The sequence below is a fragment of the Propithecus coquereli genome, unplaced genomic scaffold (genome assembly GCF_000956105.1).
Source record: "Propithecus coquereli isolate 6110/MARCELLA unplaced genomic scaffold, Pcoq_1.0 Scaffold114, whole genome shotgun sequence".
Taxonomy (NCBI): Eukaryota; Metazoa; Chordata; class Mammalia; order Primates; family Indriidae; genus Propithecus; species Propithecus coquereli.
In genome coordinates this window covers 3,245,040-3,264,527 of record NW_012135414.1, presented here as the reverse complement: position 1 = coordinate 3,264,527, position 19,488 = coordinate 3,245,040, and the positions used below count along the sequence as shown (strand labels likewise).

Here is a 19,488-nt window from a genome sequence, read left to right as displayed (position 1 = left end):
GTCATGGGGGGGTGGGGTTGGGGGCCTAGTGGGGGCTTTGTCTGTCATCTGGCTACTCCTGCCTGGCCCTGGGCCCTGAGCAGGAAAGGGCTTGGGTTTCCTGACAGGGACCAGGTTTCTCAGAGGGAAAAGGAGGAAAGAAAAACAAAGAGAAGGAAGAAAAGGAGTGACTTGCTGCAGCTGGAGCCCAGCTGAGGGGCTGGGTGGGCGGAGGTGGGGGTGCTGTGAGGCTGTGGGACAGTGTGGGATCAGGATGCCTGTTGTATGTTGTGAGTTGGGGGAAAAGCTGTTTTTAAGAAACCGCGAGTGTGAGGCTGTGTGTAGCTCTGAGAGGCTTCGTGTGTGTGACTGTGGGCCTCTGGGCAGTTGTGTAACTGTACGATTGGAGGCTGTGTGGGACTGGACGATGACTGTTTGCATGTGACTCAGGGTGAGGCTGTTCAATTCGAGATTGTCTCTATGTGTGAGGCTGTGAGGCCGAGGTACTCAGAGAGTGTGTGTAAATGTGCCATTGTGTCTGAACGCAGTGACTGCCAGACTACATATAGGAGACACTGTGTGCGTGATGGAGCTTCCACCTATTTTTCAAACAGTGGGTGTGTGTGGGAAGGTGCCCGAGATCCCCAGCTTGTTCACACGTTTGAAACGAACACCGTGTGAGAGCACGTTAAAGGGAGCACGTGAGCAAGAGCTCCTATGCGCACATATCACAGTGCCAGACTCTGGGCATACAGGCGTGCTCCGAGATGCTCAGACATTGAGTTGCCCCTTGTGGGGCTCCTGAGACACCCAAGTGACTGTGTCAGCCTGTGGCAAGATGTCCCTGGGTCCCACACGGGGCACTGTGTGCGTGTGCATGCGTGCGTGTGCCCCCGCTGGCCCGGGGTTTGTTTGTTTTCTTCCTAATTGGCTTGTTTTTCCATGTCCAGCCCACCAAACCGCATGTTTTTCCTCTCATCTCGCCAGCCCGCCTGGGCTGGAGCCCCCGGCACGCACGAGGCCTGCCCGCCGGCCCAGAGAGGAGGGGCAGGCTGCCCACACCCTGGGCCAGGCCAGATCGGGCTGGGTGGGGTGGGGTGGGGTGACCCTTCTGCTCCGGCCCTCCCCAAGCCCCACCCGCGTGCCTCCTCCCGCCTGGCATTCAAGGCCCATGGCCTGGCTCGATCTTATCTCGTGGCATCCCCTTGAGGCGCCCCGACTGCTGGACTCCCAAATGCCCCTCCTGCCTCCCACTCGTGATTTCTCCCCAGACTTCTTCTTCAACCATAGCCGTCTCTCCACTCCTTCCTTCCCAGCCAGAAAGGGCCGAAGGAACTGTCCACTTAAAAATATTTTAATCTCTGGTTTGTTTTAGCTTAAAATCAGAATGATATTGAATCGGCAGTGTCTTGTAAACAAAAGGATGAAACTAAAAGGAACACTGTGATCCTGTTCCATAACGTGGGGGGTCCTTTCACCATCCTAGATAGGAGAGTCCTTAGTGCTCTGTGAGTGTCCACCTGAGAGCTGGAAGGTGGATCAGGAGAGAGCAGTTGAGGGACCAGCCTGGGTAAGGAGACTTCCCACAGAATATTGTTATGATCAGGTTCCCTTGGAAATAAAGACATGAAAATTGCACATGTTTAGGATAAATATTAAATAATTTTTGGTTTGAATGATCCACAAATCAGGGCTAACTCTATCCTGTTCTCTGAGAGCTGGCAAGAAGGATAATTTGGTATTGAGTGTTGCCAAACCCAGTCTCCTGTTACTAATAAAAAGTGACTGAGATGATCATGATTAATATCCCCTGTTCCTCTGACCAGGTCTTTAGGAGGAAATAAGGCAATGAGAGATAAGTACCTGTTACTAATGCCACAGCCAATTCATGGCCAGCCCTCCTCTGACAGGCGAGGCCAGGGGTGCAGTGAGCACTATATATAAAAGGTCCGGGTCTGGTCACAGCAGGGCAGCTGTCGGCATGTCCTGTGGGTACTGACTATGGACATTACTTCAAGACCCAATTCCTCTCCAATGGACCTCTTGAAGAAGATCAAGTCACCAGGAATGGCGGCCCATCGTTGCCAGCCTTATCTATCATGAGGATTTTGGGGATGCAAACTGAGAAGACAGGGGTGTGGGTGCCAAGCGGGGCTCGTCCTTCTTCCATGGCACTCAGTAAATGGCCTTTTCCCCTGTGTAAGGGCCTGGGTTAGGCTTCCCTTCTAACAGACCCCATAGTGGGCCAGGGAGGATTTGGTTAGGCTGGTCCTGCATTTCTCAAGCTGGCCAACAGGGGTCACTCCACCCTTGGCTTGCAATGAAAATGCTTGGTTTTGAATGACATCTCTCCAGATTAAACACGTTAAAAAAAGGCTTTCCGGTGGGGAAAGGTACATCCCCACCAAAAAGTATTTTCACACCTTCAGCCCCACTGGTGGGTCAGCGTTTTTGTGGAGGACCCTGAGAAACACATTTTCACATGGTTGTCCACCCAGTCTCCTGACAATGGGGCAAGGGCCTGCTCCCAGTTCCCTTAAGCATCTCCTAGGTAGCTTCCAGGGAATAAAGAAACCATCTTCAGGCAGTGGGGTGTATCACACGCAATGGAATAGGACCGAAAGAGCCTGAATCTCCAGCTCAGGGAAAAGAAAGGGAACTATGTTCAGAGTATTCACTCTGATTGTGGATGCCTCTGGCTGAGATCCACATGTCTGCCCACCTGACCCTCAGCAACACTGATGATGTTATCATTCTGACTTCAAATCCCTCTTCCAAATCACACTCACCTGGTCTTCCCTCTACATTCCTGCTGGCTCCTTCTTATCTCTTTTTGTGGCTCATTTTGTCTCCATCAACCCTTTTCACGCTGATGGTCTTCAGGGCTCAATTCTCAGTCTCCTTCTCTCCTCACTCCACAATCCCTCCCTTGGCCACCTCATCCCCCCATGGCCTTGATGCTGAAGACCCCCAAAATTTCCATCTCCAGCACAGGCCTCTCCCCGAATCACAGACCCTCAGATCCGCTGGCAACCAGCCATCAACTCCCGGTTGTCCCCCAAGGATCCGAACCCAACATGTCTGCAGCAGATGTCCGAGGAGTTGCAGATCCCTAGCCCATACCACTTCTCACTGCCAACATCTGCAGTTATTTGCCTAAGAGCTTTCTCTGGCCACCAAGGCCTGCTTTGCCTGCCGGGGCATCAAGCCAAAAGTGCTGGGGAATTAAAGTACCTCCACCCCCACCCCAAAAGAATCGCTCAACCAGTGAGCAGGAGTTAGTGTTTATACCTCGCAGCTCCCTCACCCCGCAGGCAGGTTAACTGAGGTGCATGTTCTGCATCTGCACCCAGAGTTCCCTCAGTGGTGACTCCAGTTGCCAATATCTGGATAACTCACTCTTTATTGGCTAACTTAACTTCCTTTTTCTGTGCCACTTTCCCAGTCACCTGCCAAATAAACCACTTACATATGAATTCTCATTTTGGGATCTAATTCTAGGGAAACCCAAACTAAGACACTATCCAAACAGAACACTGTCTTTTCCTTCCATCTTCTGCCTGTCACAGCGACTGATACCTCCAGCTGTCCTTACTCCTCCCCCTCTCTACCCCGCTGGCCTTCCTATCTCCAATCCATCACCAATTCCTGGAGGTCCAACCACCCCTCCTCAAAATTCCCCAACTCCATGGCCTGGTCTCAGGGCCTCATCATCTCTCCTGATCCTGTAACAGCCTCCTTCCTACCGTGGCCTTGGCCATTCAACTTGCCTCTCTTTACTGCAGTGACAGTGATCTTTTAAGAATGTGATCCAGACTGTGTCACTCCCCAGCTTCCAGGATCATGATCTGCCCCTGTTCCCTCCCTCAGCACCCCCCTCCGCATTTATACCAGCCCAAGTGGCCTTTTCAAGCCCTCCCAGCCTCTGAGGCCTATGGGCACACTCAGCTCTCTGCCAGAAATGATATTTCAATATATCTTCCAAATCCTCCAAGTCTCCATGTGCCTCCTACTCCAGGAAGCCTCCCTCCTTCCCTGAGGCCTCCCAGGGCCCACACCTGTACCTGTATAACCCCCCACCCCATTTCCCTCCCTAAGGCCCTCTGGGCAGCCCTGTGAGTGCAGACATAGTGAGGCCATTGCAGGTCAAAGCTGTGGGCTTAGGGTCCCTCCTGACTCAGGCCCCAGAAGGGCCTGCCTTGCCAGTTCTCCCCTGCCCATTTTGTCATAGGGGACAGAAGTTTAGGATCTCAAAGACCTCCACAGGGGTGGGATATATGGGCAAAATGTCCAGGATCTGGACTCAGTGGGCAAGCCTGCGCCCAGAGGTCAGAAAAGCAGCTAGGATAGAATCAGAGGACAAGGGTGAGGCTGCAGCCTGTCCCTCTCCCTGCCTCCCAACAGGAAGGGGACTTGATCTGGGCTAGGGGTCTGGGCCTCAAGGAAGGTGGGAGGTCGGACAAGGGGTCAGGGCAATACTTACAGCCCACATGTAGCAGGACTTGGTGGTGCAGGTGCCAGGAGTCACGGTGGAAGCAGGCGTAGAGGCCACTGTGGCCCAGTTCCAGGCCCCGGAGCATGAGCTGAGAGCCGTTGAGCAGGTTAGGGGCCAAGTCTGTCCCATTTACCCGCCATGTCACGGCTGCATCCCAGTTTGCTGTCCCGCATGGCAGTGTCACATCTGAGCCCAGGCGCTCATACTGCACATGGGGTGCCTCTGTAGGGGGCGGGGAGGGCACAGGGGAGAGTTACAGGTCACAGCCCTGCCTAGCACCCCAGGCGTACATGCGTGGATGGGCGCTGGTGAGGATGCACCGGTGAGGGTGAGAAGCTCCCTGCCTGCCCGTGTGGGTGTCGTGGGGAGACGGGACGTGTGCGGAGCTCCTCTGTGGCTGTGCAGTGTGCAGGGTCTCCCAGTTTGTATGCGTGTGCACATATAGGGGCTCTATGTGTGTGTGTGTGTGTATGTGACACAGAGAGACAGAGAGTTTGCGTAGTGCTGGGAGGGGTCAATTCTCAGTGAAAACCCGTTTCACCTCCAGTCCCTGGGTTCTTTAAACTGTTTTCCTGATCCCCATGTCCCTAACCTCTTGCCACCCATAGGCTCGGCCCCAGGAGCTGCCATCCATTACCCAGGCAAGCTGGCGCTGAGGCCCCCACTCCTTTCTCTGTCTCTCCCTATCTATTTCTCTCTCCCATCTCTCTTCCTGCCTCTCTCCTTCTCCCTGATTCTGTTCACCCCCCAGAACCCCTCTTCCAGCCATCCAGGCTTCGGCAGCAGCAGGAGAAGGGAGAATGGGCAGGAGTGAGCCCTGGGGAACTCCTGGCAGCTGTCAGCTTCGGGAGGCAGGAACTGCTTAGTGCCCGCTTAGGGGGTGGGGGCAGGCAGTGCTCTGGGACTGAGCACTCTGATCATTCCTCTCCTGCCCCCATGAGGGGCCTGTCAGAGCCAAAAGCAAACCCCAGCCTGGCCTCAGCAACCCAGGCGTGATGGACTGAGCCCAGGAGACTGGAGATGGAAGGGTCGATGGAAGGGAGCACCTGCCGGGAGGCAGCGCAAGGTGGGGAGGCGAGTGGGACAGAGAAGGTCAGAGAGGCTCTGCAGACAGCAGCAGAGAAGCAGGCACACAGAGCCAGGGAGACGGGACTCTCAGGACACTCCCCCTCTCACCCTGCTTCCCTGGTCCTGGCCAGGTCTGTGGAGTGAGGGTGGGAGCTGTGACAGGAAGGGGGAGGCGGCAGCAGTTGGGGGGGCTGCGGGATCCCTCGTTAACACTCGCTTACATCTTCCCTCCAGAGAGCCACCCCGCTGAGTTGGGGGATTTTCAGAGGCAATTCCTGTTAACGAGCCAATTAAGTTGGGCCAGTGGCCTCTTAATTAGACTTGTTAACACCACCAAGACTGCAGGGGGGTAGGGATCCCCCTTGGGCCCACCAGGTTTCCCCTCCCCCGCTGCAGCCCCTCCCTAGCACTGCTTTTCTCTGTGCTGGAACATCTGTCCCGATCTGCTGCCCCTGTCGTCTTCCCAGTGCCAGGGTCCCTCTGTGTCTCCCGGTCTCTCTCCCTCGCTGCCTTTCTCTGTCCTGCCCCTCTCTGAGCCTCTCTGTCCCTGTCAGAGGAGAAGGAAGCAGGAAACCCAGCCAGCCCTGACCACTTGTCTGTGGGGCCTGGGACCAGCCGAAGAGAGGATGAACGGGCGGAAGGGCGGTGGCTGGGGGCCTTGGAGGCCACAGCTGTGAGGCTGGACCAGAGACTGAATGGGGACCTCCCCCTGACCAGAGGCCCAGTGTCCAAGACTCAGGCCATCGAGCCCCCCCCAACCACCAGCTCCAGCCTCTCAGCCCCTCTCCAGCCTTCTTTCCAAAAACCTGGAGCTTCCAGGAAACATGCCAAGCCCCTCTCTCTGCACCCCCCCAGTAGAGACTTTGTATCCAGCTGCCTGAGGAAGAGGCTGAAAACTGACCGTTGGGGAGGGGGCGTGGCCATCACGGTCCCAGCGGCCACACATCAACACTGACCAACAGCAGCCCGACACTACTATGGACCCAGCATGGCCCTTTAATACTGGGGAGCAGGGATAGCCGCAAGATGAGGATGCAGCGACCCAACAATAACAGATACAATGACAATGGGGTAACACCTTCCTACCACACCTTGTCTGCCTCACAAGAAAAATGGAAACACAACCTCACAACAATGACAAACTAAGGATGTAAGGGCAGGGCAGGGCAGAAATGAAAAATGACAACACAATGACAGAAGACAACTACAGGCCACAATGCAGAGGTGGAGGGGGCAAAATGACATGACAATCACACAGTGTCACAACTGCTACAATAACACAACAATAGCAATACACACAGCCATGCAACAGCTCCAAAGATGGCAGTGATTTAATCCTTTGTCTCTGGACAGCTCTCCTCCCGCCCTGTGGGTGCCCCTACTGATATGCTGTCCATTTCAGAAATTAAATCAAGCAGCAGGAGGAGGATGGGGTTCTTGGCCCTGACGCGGTGACAAATGCTCCAAAGGAATCAGCTGTGAAAAGGTTGTTAGAAGCCAGGATGAGAGACAGAGACAGGATGAGGTCATGGACGTGGAGAACACAGAGGGACAGGGCTGACGGCTCCCTCACACCTGCACACACGGGCTCACTTGGGGATCACATGCCGGAAACAGTCCCTCCGGGCATCCTAAGCAACTTCACATTGCCACACACACAGGAACCAGGACAGTCACCCACAAGCAAGGAGGACACACAGGACAGCTGTCCACAAGGTCACAGTCACACATGGATTCACACTGGGACCCACTTCGGGGATGGTAACACCTGATACACGATCACAGGCATGGACAAGAAGGGCACCACCACCCAGGAGCACAGCTATACGTGGGGACATGGTCTCGCACACAGGGAGACAGTTTAATAGGGACACAAACTCATAAAGAGAAACAGAGAGATACTAGTGTAAAAGCGGTACAGTCTCAAACACAAGGTTAAGCCCCACAAAGGGCACAGCTGCATACAGACAACGTCACACGAGGCACAGCCCACAAGGATACGGCATACAGAAAAATGCATTCAAACAGGACACGCTCTCACCCACATAAGAACACTCTCATACACTCTCAGAGATGCAGGCTTGTGCCCAGGGCCTTGGTCCCACAAGGTAAAGACCTCTGCACACGATGGTGGAGTCTGCTGGCAGGCCCTAGGCAGGTCCAGTCAACAGGCCTGGGGCTGGCCGGGCTCTCTCTGGGTCTCAGTGCTGATTTGATAAAGAAGAGGCCACAGAAGCCTCGACCCACTATCCTCCTTCAACTCACAGCCTTGAGGGTCGCAGAGCTGGGCCATCAGGACCTGTTCCGTGCCTCATCTTTGGAGATGTCCCACCCTCTCTGCCTCTGCCTAACCCAGCTGAGGGGGTTGGGGGTAGGACCCATCCAAGGGGGGGTCCAAGGGACCTTAGGGAGCCTCATCAAGGCAGGTTTTGAGTGCAGACCTTGTACTAATGTGGCCGTTCAGGTCCTGCCTCAAACGCAGTAGAGGGGCTGGTGGTCAAGTTAAGAGGGCACCTGTTTCCCCAGCAGGGGTACAGCCCCTTGTCCTGTGGGCTGTGGGAAGGACTTGGCCCTCGCTGGACAAACAGGTAGAGGGAGGGCAGGGAGGCTGCCCATGGCCCAGCTCTGAGCAATCCCTCCCTCCTCTGGCCATTCCAGCTGACTGATCCATCCCCCTCCTTAGTGCACTAGCCCTCTCCCGCTTGCCACCTTGCCTGTCCCTTTATCTTGTTCTCTGTCCACTGTCTCTGTCCCCATGTTCCCTCTAGGATAAAGCTGAGGGCAGAAAGTGACCAGCAGCTTTGCCCACTGTCTGCTATCAGTGCCTCCAGCTGCACCCCCCAGATCTCTAGAAGGAGATCCCTTTTCACCCAGATACTGCTGAGGTCCTGCCCCTAGCCTCCTCCACCCAACTTCCACCCCACTGCCTATACCCTATACCCACCCTAGCAGAAAGAGGGACAGATCATGTCAAGTCAGAGACACCATCAGCATGTGACTGTGGAGGACCCTGCCTATGAGACATCAGTGGGTCACTCTGTATATCAATGTCATGTGACATGTCCCTCTGGGTGTTCATGTGTGACAATGCCAGTGTGTGACTCTTGGGTGGTGTCAGTATGCAGTTGTGCCAAAGAGGTTTCATGTCCAGCTCTGAGAGGGGGTTGGCAGGCAGCTCCCCCAAGCACTCACCCTGTGGACTGTGTCTCTGGGCGTAGACAACTGCAGCAGCAGCAGCAAGCAGAGCACAGCAGGCCCACGGGACAGGAGCAGCCATCTGTTGGGAGAAACGGGTGGGGGAGGGGCAGCATGAGCCCAGGCAGGAACAACCCAGGGAGCCCCCTGTTCTAGGGCAGGACTGGGAAATCCCAGCCCTAGGGCCAGGGCACCTTGACACCTTGATGCCCTTCTTAATGGGGCTCAGGATCCTCTTTCAAGCAATAGAAGGAACATTATTGGCATCTCTAGGCAAAGGTTTGCTAAGATGGCAGAAGGCAACCTACAGTGGTTTGGTGTTCTATAAGACTGCTGGCTGCAGAACGCAGTCAACCATGGATGAATTACACAACATTGGTAATGCCAGGGCCATTTTTCTAAAAAAAAAATAACTTTACTGGTGAGGTTGGCTAATTAGCTATAAACATCACGAACTGAAAGGGTAATGTTTTAACTTAATTGGAGGTCTGTACTTCTCCAAATTGCCTTGAATGGGAGGCCCCTTGCCGTGCTCCTGGGGAGAAAGCCTGAAACCTGGATGCTCAGGAGCCCCTTGGATCTGTCCTCTGTCCCAATCCCCTCCACACACCATGAGCCTTGCCGCTGGGCTCTGGGGAACTCAGAACAGTAGAGTACCAGGGCAGTGGCACATGACTCAGGTCAGATGTCGCTTTTGCTTAATGGTATACCAATGATCAAGAGAAAATAAGGGGTTTGCATATGTCAGTCCTTGTCATGGACCCCAGCCCATCTTCCACCCCAGCCATGTGCCCTCAGGAGCCCAGGCCCCCCAGCCCAGGAGGTGTGCACCAGTGTCTACATGCATCCATGCAAGTACACAAAACACACTCAGGGCATGTTCCTAGGAGCCAAGGTGGATCCGATGCCTCCGCCCTCCATGCCCTCCATGTGCTACTACCCGGGGTGGGTCTAACTGCTCTCTCCCCCGCCCCCCCAAGCACACGCTCACACCTGAGGACAGGGAAATAACTGTTTCCTGCAGAACAGGCCCCAAGTGTGGCAACACCCCCCCACCCCCAGTCTGAACAGGGAAATAGGGAGAGGGACTGTCAACTACGCAGAAGCAGAGCTCCAGAGAGAGACACTGAGGGACACTGCCGACACTCAACCAGGGCTACTGTCAGAGCTACAGAAGGCCACACAGCAGACACAGACCGGAGACATTGCCCAAAGTAACCCAACAGAACCCCAGAGAAAAAGCTCCACACACAGTGGGAGGCAGACTAGAGGCTGTTAGAAGGACCACCAGACAAACTGGAGAGATAGGTAGATATAGCCGGATAATCGGCCAGAGAAACGGTCAGAGAACAACTGACACAAAGGCCCCGCCAGAAACACTGTGAAAGGCTCGGCCAGCCTCAAGCAGACATGTTGCCAGAGGAAAGCAAGGCGCACAGGCAGAGCACCCGTCGGCGCCACACCAGAGAGCTAGAGACGCTGTCAGAACGGTGCCAGAGAAACTGTCTGACACACACGCAGAGAAATACCAGAGAAACTGATAGACACAAACAGGCAAACACCCAGCAAAACAGCTAGAGAAAAAGCGCCAGAGCTGTAGCCAGATGCTCAGTCAGGAAGTGTCCACACCACTGCAAACACTGCCAGAGACAGCCGGAGACACCGTTAGAAATACTGCCAGAGAAACAGCCAGACACACAGCCAGAGAAACTGACAGCGACCTCCTGCCAGATACACCCAGAGAATGTGCCAGAGACACTGCTAGAGGCGGGGCAGTCACAGCTACAGCAGAGGGGCGACAAGTGTGGGTATCGGCCTATGACATTTCGGGGGGTGGTTGAGAGAATCAGACTTCCTGGGACTCCTCTATGGGAGGGGGGTCCTGCCTGCCCTTTGCTACACTCGACCCTCCCCAGGAAAGTCCCCTCATCTGAACCTGCTTTTCCTCCCAGCCACAGACACTCTGACTGTCCCTCCCTGGCACAGCTAATTTCTCTATGCCCCATGTGGCCTTGGCTACCCTTCCCACATCAACGACTCCTAGGACCTTAGCTACCACTTGGCCTGGCTCCTTCTGACCTGCAGCCACCGCCCCATTTTGAGCTACTCCTCAGGTCTGCGAGGTTAAGACAATGGCCAAAGTCACCCAGCCAGCCAGTGGTGGGGCCAGGAAATGAACCCAGAACTGTCCAAATTCAGAGCTGTACAGGAGAAAGAAAGAAAGACAGAGACTGGAGGCCTACCTGGTTCCCCACCTCAGCCCTTGCCAGTGGCCCTCAGACCCTCCCCCACTGTCTCTGCCATCTGTCCATGCCTTTCTCCTCACAGCCAGGAAGATCCTCCGCCTCGGTGCCAGGTCCACTGCCCACTGCATGGGAGCAGGAACCAGGCGCGGGCAGGCAAGGAGCAGGCAGAATGGAACGAGGTTATGTCACAGGATGGGAGTGTCCAGGGGAGAAGAGGATCGGGGTGGCTTCTGCCCTCAGCTCCTTCCTGGTCCACGCAAGCACACCCACCCCCCCACACGTGTGTGGATGCACACACGCGCGTGCGTGCACACACACTCAGGCCCCCACAGGGGGAGGGGTGGCTTCTTCATCAAAGTCGCCTCCATCAGCCCGATGAGTTACTGTAAGGGCTGGGCCCTGGGCCAACGGGGCTGCAGCCACGAGAGAGACGGGCGCTGCTGAGAGCAAGTGCTGCAGAGAGTGGGGGTGGGGTACCAAGACAGACACTGCGGGGTTGGGGGCACCCAGAAAAGGGACAGACCCAGGGAGGGTAAACGAGAGGCATGGAGAGAGGGAAAGCCCTGAGCGTAGATCCAGAGGGACAAGGAGAGATGTAGATAGGGAGAAACGGAAGAGATGCAGGGAGAAAGATGGGGCACATGGGAGATGGGCGGAGACTCAAGGGCAGAGGGAGAGACAGATCCAGAGAGAATAACAGAGACCCCGGCAGGGTCTCTGCGGGTCTCTGTGCCCATCCTAGAGTATCTCTGTGACCTGCCAGCTCCTCTAGCATGAAGGAGGATGGGCTGGTGGTGTGCAATGCGAGGCAAGAGCAGGGCCTTCCTGGGGGCTGGGGGAGTCTCACTGGGGATCTAGGGGTGTACTAAAATCCCATCCCTGCCCCTGCCCCTGCAGATCCAGAAAGCCCCAAGCCAGTTTCATTTCCCCCTTTCCTCAGAGTCCCAGCTGGGCCCACTCCCCAGGTGGGGAGGCTGAGGCCAGAGGCATCCAGGACACACCTCCACCCTGCCCTGGCTCACCCCACGCCACCCGTCCCAGGGCAAAGAGCATCTTTCCCAGGAATTTTCCAAGTCTACACCCCACAGCTCTGGGATAGATCTGGAGGAAACATCCCATAGAGCCTCAGATGAGGGCTCTGCACACTGGCCCGGGCTCCCTGCAGGCCCCTGGAAGAGGTCAGTCTCAGCATGAGGGGCAGAGGGTTCCCCATTAGCAAGAAAGGAGCCCAGTGCCCAGCAGCCCCTGAACCCCAGCAGCACAAGTGTTCCAGCACCTCTCCATGACAACCCAGTATCATGGTTACACACACACAGGTGACACAAGAGTCAAATTCTGGGCCCCAACTTACTGCCACTGCTCACTGTGACAAAAAAATACCATTGCACAGGGATGACAATACCCAGTGAAAATGACATAGGTGCACTGTTGACAATCACATACAGGGATGTTGACAGTCACCACAATGACAATGATGCAGTGAATGATAGTCACATACAATGACACCAACAAACAGGGCAATGTCACCTGTTGACACTGACACAGTCACAGTGACAGTAACCTCAGAGTCAAAGATGCAATGAGACTGACAGTCACACAGAGGAACACTGATGGTGACATCAACACAGTGACACAGGGGTGTTGATAGACTCAGTAACAGTCACACAGAATGACACTAGTCCACAGTAATACTGGCACCCTTGGAGGCTGACAGTCACCATCAGTAACACTGACAGACACAGTGACAGGCTCCAGGTCAGGAAACTCACTTACCCAGTTTCAGAGTCTGGCTTAGGACCCAGGACCCAAGACCCCTCTTGCCAGCCCCAGCAATGTCACAGTTGCTGTGCCCTTCCTCTTGACCCCTACCCAGCTGAGGGAAGAACCTGGGAGAGCGAGGTGTGAGTTTTAGAAGCCCGTATACATCCCTGCAGACTCGGAGACAGCAGTCTGGGTTGCACGAGGCCCACCCTGGGAATCCCTGCCCCAGGAAGGTGGGGAGCGGGGGGCTCAGCACCACTGACTACTGTAATTGTGAGGGCTGATCTGCAATAGTGTGTTCTGAACTTCAGGGTGCAAGTCGGCATCGGTATGCTGAGGGTCAGGTAGGCTTAGTCTGGCTTGGACACGGAATGAGCAGGGAGGCCTCAAAGCAAGTGACCTCAAAGCAAGGTTACCAATCCATCTCCAAGCGGGGGACTGAGATCCAAAGTAGGTCACTGGCTGGACTCCCCTCTCCCCATTGCCAGGGATTGGGGTGGGGTCAGGAACATTCACCTGATGGAGGGCATCTGGCCTGGTGCAGGGCCAAGGTGACTCCCCACCAGCTTCCTGTCACCGCCCAACCCCCATAGCCCCAGACTCCAGAATCCCACAGTGTGAGGGGAAAAGGCACCCTTTGTCCTGGAGACACATCTCCTTCACCTTTCCCCACAGCAGCCCTCGAGGGTCTATCTCCAGAAATGAGGCCAGAACACAGGACACAGCATGGACTAACTGATTCAAATGCTGGGGACCTCTAGAAGCCTCAGACCTGCAGAGGAATTTGGCTGAAGCAAGGAAGAGAGACACATATATTGGAGATGGGAAAGGAAACCAGAGACAGAGCAGGGACAGAGACAGGGACAAGGACAGGGTGGGCAGGGAAGAACAGCACCGGTAGAAGGGAGCCTGGGAAAGACAGTCAGGGCGGGCGGGAAGCTCCAGGAGGAGGAGGAGGGGCTGAGGCCGGGAGGCCCCCAGATCCCACCAGGCCTAGGCAGCCTGGACAGCGTGGGCGGTGGGGGCGGGGGCAGAGGCCTGAGCGGTCCAGAGGCTGGGGGGTTGGGGGGACCAGGCCAGGAGGGAGGCCTGGCCCCTGGCAGCTGGCCCAGCAGACCCCCACCAGGGAGGGGGCGGGCCCAGGTCAGGGGCCAGCTCCTGGGCTGAGGCCGGCTGGCCATGGGCTGGCCATGGGCGGGCAGGCTCCCACTCCTGTGGTGTGTCTCTCTGAATCTCTTGTCTCTGGCTCTTTCTCCTTTCCCTCCTCTCTGAATCCAGACCTGCCTCTCCTCTCAGCTCTTAGTGCCCCCACCCCAAGTGGCATAGGACCCAGAAGCAGTGCCTGGGTTCAGGATTCAAGCCTTGTCTCTTCCTGGACTACCACATCCCCACCCACTCCAGGGGCAAGCCTTGGTGCTAAGGGGAAAGACGCCACCTAAGCACAGGGCCCCACCTCCTCCGAAGGGGGCAGGATAAGCTGAGCACCAGTGGGAGGGGGGCCGGGAGGGAGGCAGGGGGAGCAGTCCCCCAGCTCCAGCCGCTGGCTGAGGTTGTGGAAAAGGAGGCGGCCCAATTGAGTGAGTTAGGGGGGTGGGTATCCGCACCTGCTGTTGTGACCTCCACAGCCGGAGATGGGGGCCTGGGGGGGACAAGATTCCGATGGATTTTGGCAGCGGCCTGGACTCTGAGTGCTCAAAGCCCCCACTCCCAGCCTCTTGCACCGTGGGGACCCTGAGATCAGCATGTGCATGCCCTGTTGCACGTGTGTGCGGGCGTGTGGTCAGTAGGAGCCTGTGGCCCTCCCATGACAGGCCTGGCTGGGCAGCTGGGGAGGTGTCCTGAGGAGATGGGAATCTGTCCCACCAGCCTGTGCCCACATGTGAGGCCCACTCAGGGCCCTGCATGCTGCCTGGTAACCTGGGCATAGGCTTATATATGCACATACATGCAAGCCTGTGCTAACACAGCCCTCTAGATGCAGAAGGCCTGAGCTTTCTCCCTCAAAAATCATCTGGTTCAGCCCCTGCCTTCTGAATGAGGAGCAGGAAGGGGCAGATAAGTTCATATCCCCCCTGGACAAATGGGCTCTGGACAACTTCACAGAACCTGAGGTTGGCCCAATCCTCCAAGTCCAGTCTAGTCTCTTCTAGCTTCCAGTAGAATCAGGAGGACCCCTCCACCCTGGAAAGGCCCATGTACCAGTCAGGTTAAGTCTGTGGGGAGTGGGATGCTGCTCCTCTTGGAGAGATGGAATGCTCCAGCAGGAGGTTAGACAGCTGGAAGAACTCCATGAAAAGTGGGGGATGGGCAGAAGAGTAGGGCTGAAAGAGACTTCCCTTAGCTCGGGGGTAGGGTAGGGAAGGCCCACAGTGGATGAGGGGGCAGGAAGGAGGCTGCAAGGCAGGCCCTCCTTGGAGACAGAAGGATGGACAAAATGGCTTTCCAGACTTGGAGGCTGGGACAAAGACCTATTTGCCTCAGCATCTCCTACCACACCCTACCCTGGCCCCACTACTGCCTGGGTGCAGACACACCCTTGAATACACAGAGGCCCATGCATGCAAGCTCGTACACATACACACACACATACCCACATGACGGGGGCAGCAGTGCATGTGAAGCATTGGCTTGTAACAAAAAAACTGAAGATGGTCTTTCTGACAGAGCCAGAGTTGGGTGGGGGGAACAGAAACTTCAACTGTCTTCTGTTTTCTGTTCTCTCTGCCTCCTTAGCATGCATGCACACTGTGCATGTGCATGCTACTTCTGAGGAACCTTCTGGTCTGCTGGGCAAGAGCAAGCCATCCTTCTTCTCCCCTCCTCCTCTCCTCACAGTGGGGAAGCTAGAGCAATCTGTTCCTGATGGGTAAACACAGGCACGAGTACAAGCGCACACATGCTCACGTACACACCAGCCACTCGGGGTCATGCAAGACTCAGAGCTCACTTCACCCCAAGATATAGCACACACTTGGGCTCTTGCTATCACCCAGCAGAGCTCCCAAACCCCCACCTCCTCATACACATGGCCGGAGCTTCACAGACACATCCAAGCAGCCTCTTGCAGACACTGGCATTCAGAGTCTACCATCGTAGCCACACATCATGGCCTCCCACATGGACACCTGCTGCCACAGCCTTGCGCACACTGGTGTACAGGCACGCACACATTATAGTCACAGTTTGTCTCTCTCTCACACACTCACAGACTCCCTCACACAAACAGACAAGGTCTCACATATGGATACCATCACACACTCAGAACAGCCGGCCTTCCACACAGATACCATTGTACACCTCCAGAAACTCAGAGCCCCGTCACCCTCAGCCTCTCACACCCCACACCTGGCAATGGGAAATACCCAGATATACACTTAGAGTAGTCGCATCATGCTGGGACCTCAGGTTGCCTAGCTGTGCTTGAGGGGAGAGAGATAAAGCCCAGGCTGGCTTACTAAGGCAAGAAGGAAAAGGAAAGGAGGGACTTTGTCCCTAAAAAGTGAGAAAACAGAAGAGACGATTATTCCCTAGGCAGCTCCTTCCTCCCTTAACCCTGCTTACAAAGGCATTAGGGAATGAAGGGAGATCCACACCAGACTAGAGGGGTGAGAAAGCTCCTAGGTGAGAGAAATGGTGGCACTGGTAGCAGCAGGAGCCAGAGAACCCCAGAAACCAAGCCACTCCCCAGGCCCTTACTGTCTCCCCTCCGCACCCCTCTTCTCCAGGATGAGGATGAGCAGCAGCTCTCAGCCTAGCTATCTGCTGTGTGATTCCAGGCCTCTTCAAAACCTCTCTGTGCCCATAAATGTCTATAGAGCACCCAGATACCAGGCCTGCCTGAGGAAGGGGCAGCAGAGAGTAAGGAGATGGGACATTGGTCTCAAACCCCCAAGCCCCTGCCAAAGCCCTGTCAGGCCCAAAGAGAGGTGGGGGCAGATCCCCTGCAGCAGGAGGGCAGCAGTCACAGCAGAGCAGGTGTTCCCCTAACTAACCACTGAGAAGGAGAGTCCTAAAGTGTCCTCGGACCCTGCAGCCCTGCCCTCCATCACAGGAGGAGCAGAAGCTGAGCTGCAGAGTCGCTGTCCAGGCAGAATGGAATCCCGGCTGTGCTGGCAGGGCCCCAACCAGGAATGATCAGCGATGCTGTTGACATCCTTGCCACTTGCCACTTCAGGTGTAGCTGGGGCTCTGATTCCCCTATCCTAAAAGGAGTCTGATAAGCCTCCATGGAAGTCAGGCAGGGAAGCAAACACCTGGCAGCAGGACCTAAGGAAACCAGGCAGGGGCTGTCCCATAAAGCCAGGTGACAAGGGCTTATAGAAAGCAGGCAGTGGTGACAAAAGAAACCAGGCAGCAGGGTGTAAGGAAACCAGATGATAGGACCCAAAAGAAGGTAGGCTGTGGGGGCCAAATGAAACCAGGCAGTGGGGACTAAAGTTAGCTAGGAGGTGTGGACAAATGAAGCCAGGCTTTGGGGATCAAATGAAACCAAGCAAGAGGCCCACAGGATGTGAGAAAAGAAAGATATCAGGAGCTCATCTCCTCTGTCTAGATGTCACCCCCACACCCGGGGCCCCTCTCTCTCTAGCCCCCTCCCACCCAGGCGGTGCTCCCCTCCCCCAGGCTGATGGACACAGCCAGAGCCCCCTCCCCTCTCAGAGGCCTGGTCCGATTGCAGCCAATGGGCCCTGGCCCCATCCCTGGGACCTCAGGAAGTCCCAGTCCCTCCCACCGGCTGCAGAGGCAGGGGGGCTGGGGGGAGAGAAAGAGAAGAGAAGAGAGACAGCTTGGCAGGGGGAGCGCGCCGAGCAGCCGCGGGGGGCGGGGGCCAAGAAAGGAGCGGGAAGCTCCGAGGCGGGCTGGCGGGTTGGCGGGCGGGCGCGGCTGGGGGCGTCCTGGCGGCGGCAGGGGTGACAAGTCCTTCGGCCCTGCAGCCACTGACCTGGGTCCCCACGCAGGCGCCCCGTCTGTGCCTCCGGCGCTCCGTGGGTCCCCGCTCCGCCCGCGACCATCGGGTCTCCGGGGCTCGGGGCTGGAGCCCCGCCGCCCGCGCCGCCCGGGGAGGCAGGAGCAGCCCCCCCAGTCCCGACGGCGGGCGGGCGAGGGGCCGGGCTGTGAGCGACGCGGGCCCAGCCGCGAGCGAGCGACGCGGCGAGCGGGCCGGGAGGAGGGGAGGAAGGAGCGCGCAGCGAGCGAACCAGCAAGCGAGCTAGCGAGCTAGCGGAGGGAGCGAGTGAGGGACGGCATGCAGTGAGGTCATCCTTTGAATCTAATTGTCTGAGTCAGGAGGAGATGTGGCATTTGATGATGGGGGAGGGGAGAGAGAAGGGACCCTCCCGGCTCGGGTCTGGGCCCCTCCTCACACCCAGGGGCGGCCGGGGCCTCCCTTCCCCCCGCCCAAGGCGAAGTTGCCTCGGGCCAACTCCCGCAGACCACTGCCCATCTGCCCGTCTCAGGGGTGACCTCTGCTGCCTGCGGGGATCAGCAAGTGGTGAGATGTGGGGACCCAGTCCCAGCTCTGGGCCCCCTTCCTACTCTCTGGGGGTGATGGGGACTCCCCGACCCCGGGCCAGCATTTTTTAGGATATGGGAGGCCCCCAACCCACACTCAGGTCATATTCCTGCCCTCTGAGGCGATAGAGGGAGAACTTCGGCCAGCCTTCCAAGTTACCTTCGTGTACTTGAGGAGCATGCGGCCCCCAACTCTATTCCCCGAGTTACTTCCTCCTCTGGGAATTTGGAGGAATCTGGAAATTGAACCCCAGGCTCACAGCACTGCCCTCTGGGAATGATACTGCAATGCCACCCAGTTCTCCAGTTACTTTCTGCGTTTTGAGAGGGATGAGGACCTCCAACTGACACCCCCAGCCCCCAACCCCGTCTCCCTATTCTGCATGCCCAAGTCCCCCTTCAGGAGGGACAAGAACAGGGCCAGACCCCTAGGGTCTCCAGGGATTGCCCAAGGGACCAGGCTGCCCAGAGGGTGAGGGGCAGGTCGGGAGCTGGGCCCTGGGCTTGTCAGGTGTGCACACCGGTGCATGTACACACGAGCACACGCACACATGTGCACAAGCACACGGGGTGGGGGCACAAGGCAGCTGGGGATGCTCACACCAAGGGCCACACATCCCTCCCTTAGCCCAGTGGGGGAGGGGTGATAAATATTTAAGGGGCTTTTAGCTCAGAAGGGGCTGAAGCTGGGGGAGGGAGGGGGATCCACGCTGCCTGATTAATGGGGTTACGGGCTTGGATCAATCCGTCCGCCCGCCGCTCCCTCCTTCCCCCTCCTCCCTCCCTCCGCCTAATGCGCTTTATCAGGAGACGCTTTTCTGACTTGGCAGCGTGGAGCGTTTTAAATAGACCCATTTAGAGCTGGGGTTGGGGGAGAAGGAGGGGGGTGGAGGGAGACAGAGATTGAGACAGGCTTGGAGACAGAGACGAATCAGGAGAGAGAGATGGGCCTCAGAAGAGAGAGACTGGGAGAGGAGAGACAGAAGGAAATGCAGCGACAAGGCTGAGATAAGAGACTTAGGGTGAGACTCCCACAGAGGCCGAGAGGGAGAGAGAGAGAGAGTGATGGAAGGCCAAAGGGAAGCTGGGGGGCCAGGAGCAGAAACAAACAAACAAAAAGAGACAGAGAGAAAAGGAGGTCCTAAAGTGTCCTCGGACCCTGCAGCCCTGCCCTCCATCACAGGAGGAGCAGAAGCTGAGCTGCAGAGTCGCTGTCCAGGCAGAATGGAATCC

At 56.6% G+C, this 19,488-nt stretch overlaps 1 protein-coding gene across 3 annotated transcripts in view; it reads right to left on the bottom strand.

Moving 5' to 3' along the window:
- Positions 1–19,488, bottom strand: part of CNTFR (ciliary neurotrophic factor receptor) — a 38,467-nt gene that overhangs the window by 8,889 nt on the left and 10,090 nt on the right. For all 3 annotated transcript variants that reach the window (XM_012656606.1, XM_012656615.1, XM_012656623.1), the window contains 2 exons: positions 8,735–8,819; positions 4,463–4,696 (listed from right to left, as the gene is read on the bottom strand). In XM_012656606.1, the coding sequence (XP_012512060.1) occupies positions 4,463–4,696; positions 8,735–8,819 (319 nt within the window). The remainder of the gene's footprint in view (positions 1–4,462; positions 4,697–8,734; positions 8,820–19,488) is intronic.